At 38.6% G+C, this 7833-nt stretch overlaps 1 protein-coding gene across 2 annotated transcripts in view; it reads left to right on the forward strand.

Moving 5' to 3' along the window:
• LOC117591365 overlaps window positions 1-7833 on the forward strand; it is a 9938-nt gene continuing 2105 nt past the window's right edge. The window contains exons 1-3 of one of the 2 annotated variants that reach the window (XR_004574389.1): window positions 1-68; window positions 123-531; window positions 1068-1072. Coding sequence is in view for 1 of the 2 variants with exons in the window: in XM_034284600.1 (XP_034140491.1) it covers window positions 12-68; window positions 123-617; window positions 1531-1551 (573 nt within the window). In the remaining variant the exon portion in view is untranslated. Of the gene's footprint in view, window positions 69-122; window positions 618-1067; window positions 1073-1530; window positions 1721-7833 lie in introns of those variants that run through there. The other variant, XM_034284600.1, reaches the window with a different exon arrangement.

Raw genomic sequence — 7833 nt, forward strand, 5'->3', positions numbered from 1 at the left:
TCTGTTTCCAAATGACTTCATTTGGGGCGGAAATTATAGAAGAACACAGAAATAATCCGACATTTAAGGTAATCTTATCTATATATATAAAAGAAAGTCTAACTATGGTTTTGACTTTACAGATTCAAGGCCAGATTTACCATCGCATTGAATCATTGCAACCTATAGAAGATGCACAGCATAAATTCTTGCAAATATACTTCATGGGCAATATGGAAAAACAACTTGATAGGCGTCAAAGGATCAACACAGCTACGAAAAGAGCAATTCTCCAAGATCTGCCGCAAATGCTTCATGAACATCATGCATTGGTCAGGCTGTTCAAGACTGCTTTAGAGCGCATGCCAAGTGATGACTATAAAGTTGTGATCAGAGCAGATAAAAGACCAGCTGGAACACATGAGCGCACATTTAATGCTAAAACAATCGATGAAGTGGCAATCCTGATTGTTGGTGAAAACTTGGAAACACGTGATATTGTACTTACACGACGCAATACTGGGCAACTACAAAGAATATATGAAACACACCGTTCATTTGACGCGTTACAATACCCGCTGATTTTTTGGCAAGGAGACGATGAATATCACTTTAATATCAAAATGATTAATCCATTGAATGGAAAGATCAATATTGTTGTTTTCATTTCAACTTGATATACATTTTATTCTGTTTGCTTTTAGTACTCAAAAAAAGTTGTAATTTCTAATTTAGTAGAGAGTAGCTGTAAGAGTCTTTAACCTATTACGGGTTCTAAAAACAATTTTTACTGCATTTGTTTCACGTGAGGAAACTACCAAGAAGGTTAGTTCGATGAATTATTACGCATATCGTTTGATGATTCGTCAAAATTCTGACAGTTATTTGTTGCGATTTCGTCGACTGCTTCAACAATATTGCGTTGAAATGTACGTTTAAATCGAAACGGAGCGCCTGACTTTCATTCGGTTGAATCAAGCTAAATTGCGTTCGGAAGAGTATATCCATTTACGCGATGAAATGAGCACAGAAGGAGATTCAGAAAATGTTGGTCGATTGACTATTTTACCGGCGACATACATAGGTAGCCCGCGTCATTTGCATGAGTATGCTCAAGATGCAATGACATATGTTCGTCATTATGGTCGGCCAGATGTATTCATTACACTTACATGTAATCCAAAATGGATAGAAAATATTCAATTGCTGCTTCCCGGACAAACATCAAGTGATCGACACGACATCACCGCACGTGTTTTCAGGCAAAAATTTCGGTCACTAATGACTTACATTGTTAAGCAATACGTCTTTGGGAATACTCGATGCTGAATGTATTCAATCGAATGGCAAAAACGAGGCTTACCGCATGCTCACATTCTGATTTGGTAAGTCGAAAGAATTCGGCCAGATCAAATAGATGACATCATATGTGCGGAGACTCCTGCTCCTGAAACCGATCCAGACCTACATGATATTGTGGTCACAAATATGATTCATGGACCGTGTGGCACTATCAACCGACAATCACCGTGCATGGTCGACGGCAAGTGTTCCAAACGGTATCCACGATAATTTACGGCAGAGACCATTACAGGCAACGATGGTTATCCATTGTATCGGCGTCGATCGCCCGATGATAATGGTAGAACTGTCACAACTAAAGTGAAAGGAAACGATTTCGTAGTTGACAACAGTTGAATTGTTCCATATTCGCCACTTCTTTCCAAAACATTCAAAGCACATTGTAATGTTGAATATTGCAATTCGGTCAAGTCAATTAAATACATTTGCAAATATGTCACGAAAGGGAGCGACATGGCGGTTTTTGGTATCCAAACATCCAATACCAACGATGAAATCACGCGCTATCAAGTTGGTAGATATGTGAACTGCAATGAAGCAATTTGGCGTATATTTTCATTCCCTATTCACGAACGTCATTCCACTGTTTTACATTTGGGGGTGTATCTAGAGAACGGTCAGAGAGTATATTTAACAGCGTCGAATGCTGCTCAATGTGCCGAAACACCTCCAGCGACAACACTGACCAGTTTCTTTGCGATTTGTCAAAGCGATCCATTCGCACGAACTTTGCTTTACTCAGAAATGCCACGTTATTACACTTGGAACGCTACATCGAAGAAATTTCAACGTCGGAAGCAAGGCAATGCAGTTCCTGGTCATCCAGATATTCGTTCTACTGATGCTCTTGGTCGTATTTACACAGTTCATCCGAAGAATGATGAATGTTTTTATTTGCGGTTGTTTCTGGTACATGTTCGAGGGCCAACATCATTTGAATCACTGCGAACTGTTAATGGTATCGTGTGCCCCACATTTCGTGCAGCATGTCAAGAGCTAAATTTGCTTGAAAACGATACTCATTGGGACACGACAATAACTGAAGCATTATTTCTGCATCTCCAAGTCAGATACGCACATTATTTGCTATCATCATTTCAACATGCTTCCCATCGAACCCACTTGAAGATATTTTACATGGAATTCGCGTCAGCTCAAGAAATTACGATTACGAACCAGACTTTGCTCTTGATCGAAGATATGTGTTACCTCATGTGCGGCAGTTTGTTAGTTAGGTTAGGAATGCCAGCGCCAGATCGCGGAATGAAATGACGCATTTAATAGAGAATTGGAACGTAAACATGAATATGATCCACATAATCAGTTCAAACGAATATACCTCTGTTGAATCCTAAGCAGAGGGAAGTCTATGATACACTGATTAATGCAATTGATGATGGAAATGGCGGCTTATTTTTTTTGGATGGGAAGACATTCCTCATGTCATTGATTTTGGCCACTGTACGTGCGAGATCCGAAATTGCGGTAGCAATTTATATGAAATATATATTTTTGATGAAATTAAGTGTACTTAAGGTTGAATTATATAACTTCTTAGTTCAATTATAAGCTTTTTTATTGTGATAAACCTGGACTTTTTGTTTTGTTTGACTATTTCTTTTTGGAGTTATTTTTGCTGCTAATTAAGACTAAACACTTAATATGTAAATNGGTTCTAAAAACAATTTTTACTGCATTTGTTTCAGGTGAGGAAACTACCAAGAAGGTTACTTTGATAAATTATTACGAATATCGTTTGATGATTCTAGAAAATTCTGACAATTATTTGTTGCGATTTCGTCGACTGCTTCAACAATATTGCGTTGACATGTACGTTAAAATCGAAACGGAGCGCCTGACTTTCATTCGGTTGAATCAGGCTAAATTGCGTTCGGAAGAGTATATCCATTTACGCGATGAAATGAGCACAGAAGGAGATTCAGAAAATGTTGGTCGATTGACTATTTTACCGGCGACATACATAGGTGGCCCGCGTCATTTGCATGAGTATGCGCAAGATGCAATGACATATGTTCGTCATTATGGTCGGCCAGATCTATTCATTACACTTACATGTAATCCAAAATGGATAGAAAATATTCAATTGCTGCTTCCCGGACAAACATCAAGTGATCGACACGACATCACCGCACGTGTTTTCAGGCAAAAAATTCGGTCACTAATGAATTAAATTGTTAAGCAACACGTCTTTGGGAATACTCGATGCTGGATGTATTCAATCGATTGGCAAAAACGAGGCTTACCGCATGCTCACATTCTGATTTGGTTAGTCGAAAGAATTCGGCCAGATCAAATAGATGACATCATATGTGCGGAGATTCCTGCTCCTGAAACCGATCCAGACCTACATGATGTGTTAGTCACGAATATGATTCATGGACCGTGTGGCACTATCAACCGACAAACACCGTGCATGGTCGACAGAAAGTGTTCCAAACGGTATCCACGATAATTTACGACAGAGACCATTACAGGCAACGATGGTTATCCATTGTATCGGCGGTGATCGCCCGATGATAATGGTAGAACTGTCACAACTAAAGTGAAAGGAAACGATTTCGTAGTTGACAACAGTTGGATTGTTCCATATTCGCCACTTCTTTCCAAAACATTCAAAGCACATTGTAATGTTGAGTATTGCAATTCGGTCAAGTCAATTTAATACATTTGCAAATATGTCACGAAAGGGAGCGACATGGCGGTTTTTGGTATCCAAACATCCAATACCAACGATGAAATCACGCGCTATCAAGTTGGTACTTTTTTGTTTCTATCTATATAAACATATTATTTTGTATCATTGTTTTACGTTCATCAAAGCCTAAATTAGTTCAGCTAAAAAGTAACACGACATTCATTGACTGTTAGGCGGTGCGAGTTCGCCGGATCAGTTAGTTCCATACAAATGAAGTACTCTCTGGAACTACTGGATTATAATAGATATCCCAACTCCTGAATGATAGCAATAGCGGTGTTTGCTTGTTTATTACTTTAAAAATGTATAATTTATAAGCATCAGACAATTGTACATGAGGTATTTTCCATACAATGCTAGAAAATGTCATCTTCAATTTTGAGATGTTTGCAGCAACAGCATCAGTACTTTTAAAAACACCATCATTATTCATTTCTCGTAATAGAATAAGTTCATGCTTTCCTTTGAGTAATATCTTGTTATAATCTTCTGCAAATCCAAGTAACCATGCTCAACAGTATGCAAAAATTAAAGTTTCCTTTTTCCATTTTTATATCATCATCAATTGACCATCCATAATTTTTTAATACAAGCTGTTGATTTTGATTTATTGGTAAGTCATTTTTCAAATCAGTTGTCACACCCAAATGTCGCGTTCGATCAATTTCATTACCGTTCAATTCATAACGTATTTCGTTAAATAAATATGCCATACAATTATTTAATAAAGGTATATTGCTTACGACTGAATCATCAAGATTAGTGATATATCCTTGAATGTGTAGACAACTTTCGCTTGGTAAAACATACAAATCTTGATTTTGTATTGCAATCCGAATTTCATCATTGTTGTCATACGATCGTAAATAAGATGAATAACTATGATAATCTTTTTTTATTATTGAATTATTGGTTGGTTTCTCTAACACATTAATTATATGAGTCATTATAATCTTTTTTAATTTGTTTTCTTCGTCTTTAATTTGAAACCTAAATCTAATCAAAGTTTTTTATTACACTCTGTTAATGGGATTTGTTGTTGTTGTTGTCGTTGTCGTTGTCGTTGTCGTGTGTCCGATCTGCTCAAAGTTTGCAAAGCGAATGAGGATGGATTAAATGATCATAATAATTTATTGTTGTTGTTGTTGCATATTATACTTTTTTTTTTCTTATATTGGCTTAAAATGTAGTCTGATTGTAATTCTTTCACCACGAAAATTAATTAATTTACCGTTTTGATTAGCGATTATATGCGTTTATATGCAATGACTGCACCATCAAGTGGCCCATGCGACACCAAGCCAAAGCCTGTTACGCGCGGAACCCAGCAGAACGCAGCCCTCCTCCCGCCCAACCGACCGAGGGGCGCTGCCGCATGACGCGCGGGGTGATTAAACGAACCGGTCGCGAGCATGCAGGAAAGATAGATGTTAGGCTAATATTCGAGGAAAATTAAAGCTAAACACAACTAGACTAGAGCTACTATAGCTAAGCAAGCAAAATTACCAAAATCAGAAACAAGGCAAAACTAAAATGAAACTAACTACGGGAGAGGTAGGCTAGTATAAAAAATTTAAGAAGAGGAAGGGAGTTAGTTGAGGATATAATGTGGTAGAGGTAATTATAATCCGAGCATAAAACCCTAAAGGGTTCGTGTGAGGCATAATTCGATCTACATAGTGGAAGGAACAAAGGAATAAAGTTTCTAGTGGGTCTAATGGGAATCGCAAAGTTTATGCGGCACAACAAGTCAGGGCTGTCTACATCCCCCTTGATCAAGTTGTGCATAAAAATTACACCAAGCATTTTTCTACGACTAACTAAGGATGGAAGATTTATTAATAAAAGAAGTCCACTAAGGTAGAATGGCAGTCTCACAGTTGCATCCCAGTTGAGGCCCCGTAAGGCAAATAATAAAAATTTTTTCTGTACTGATTCAATACGGTCCTGATGTATGTTGTACTGAGGGCACCATACACATGAGCCGTATTCTAAAATCGGACGAACAAGCGAGATAAAGAGAGTCTTCGTTTTATAGGGGTCCTCAAATTCCTTTGACCACCTCTTTATAAACCCAAGCACACCCATGGCTTTATTTACCATGGTAGAAATGTGTGCAGAAAACTTTAACTTGGGGTCTAGTTTAACACCTAGATCATCAACCAATGTAATTCTCTCAAGAGAACTACCGCAGATGGTGTAAGGAGCCACGAAGGGGCTGGAGCGATAACAAGTCATTACATTGCACTTCGAGGCATTAAGTTTTAGCATATTTGCACAGCACCATGACTGAAAGCTATTGAGATCAGATTGCAAGCGAGAGTGAAATGAAATGTCCTTATACTGGACACAGAGTTTAACATCATCCGCATACATAAGTACTCGAGAATTGGTTAATACAGAAGGTAGGTCATTAATAAAGAGTGTGAAAAGTAAGGGGCCTAAATGGCTACCCTGTGGTTCTCCAGAAGTAACCATAACAGGTAAAGATAAGGAGTTTTAGAAAAGGACCCTTTGAGACCTAGAACACAGGTAGCTAGAAATCCATCTCAACAGATTGGGCGGAAACCCTAGAAGGTCGAGCTTTTGTGCAAGAAGAGAATTGTTTACAGAATCGAATGCCTTACTGAAGTCAGTGTAAATAACATCCGTCTGCAAGTTACCTTGGAAGCCTTTAATTACAAAGGAGGTGAACTCTAAAAGATTAGTGGTTGTTGATCGTCGCCGTATAAATCCGTGCTGAGCTGGAGATATAAGTGATTTGCAGAGATGCTGCAAGTGCGGAGTTACAAGTTTCTCGAACATTTTAGGAATAGTGGATAACTTAGATATACCTCTATAGTTTTTAGCGTCAGACTTGCTACCTTTTTTATGGAGAGGAATTATAAAGGATTCCTTCCAGATGGGGGGAAAGCTAGAAGAATGGATAGATAGAGTGAATAGTTTAAGCAAAGGTCCGCACAGAGACTCGGCACAGTACCTGAGTACACAGCCGGGAACTCCGTCAGGGCCCGGTGAAAATACCGGCTTAACTAATTTAAGTTCATGAAGTAAGGAGCCTTCATTAAACAAAGGACAGAAAATGCCATTCGACCTTGGTAAACTATATGGATACATATGACCTGGGTAGCTTTCCTGGGAATAGGTGGTTTGAAACAATTGTGCAAAAAGATCGGCGATTGCCTGATCATTGTTTGCCGACATATTCAAAAAAGATAGCGAGGATGGATGTGCGGACGTTCTACGCTTACTGTTTACAAAGCTGTAAAACTGTTTAGGGTCCTGTGAAAAACGTATCCTGCATCGAAGGAGGTAGTTCCTATAGCATTGAGCATTAAGAACAGTGAAGTTTGACCGAGCTATTAAGTAATTAGAAAGAGAAGAGGGAGAACCAACTTCTTGAGATTTTTTAAATAGTCTTGATTTTAGATTTTTTAGACTGGATAACTCTTTGGTGAACCAAGGAGGTTTCGCAGATCTAGTCGGACATGAAAGTGGGACACACGTGTCAAAAATTGTGTCAAGTACATTATAAAAAATGTTTGTGCCTTCAATGACGTCACTGCACAAGTACAGAGCGGACCAATCAAAATTTCGAATTAAGTTATTGAGCTTCGTAAACTCGGCTTTACGAAAGCAGCGGACGCGTTCAGATAGCCTACCCGCACGATCCGATACAGTAGGTCCAATATCTATCGACACTTCGAAAGTAGGATGATAGCAGTCTTCAGGTATAGTGAGCGGGAGTGCTCGTGTTAACAACGCTACGGTCGGAT

The sequence above is a fragment of the Drosophila guanche genome, unplaced genomic scaffold (assembly GCF_900245975.1).
Source record: "Drosophila guanche unplaced genomic scaffold, DGUA_6, whole genome shotgun sequence".
Taxonomy (NCBI): Eukaryota; Metazoa; Arthropoda; class Insecta; order Diptera; family Drosophilidae; genus Drosophila; species Drosophila guanche.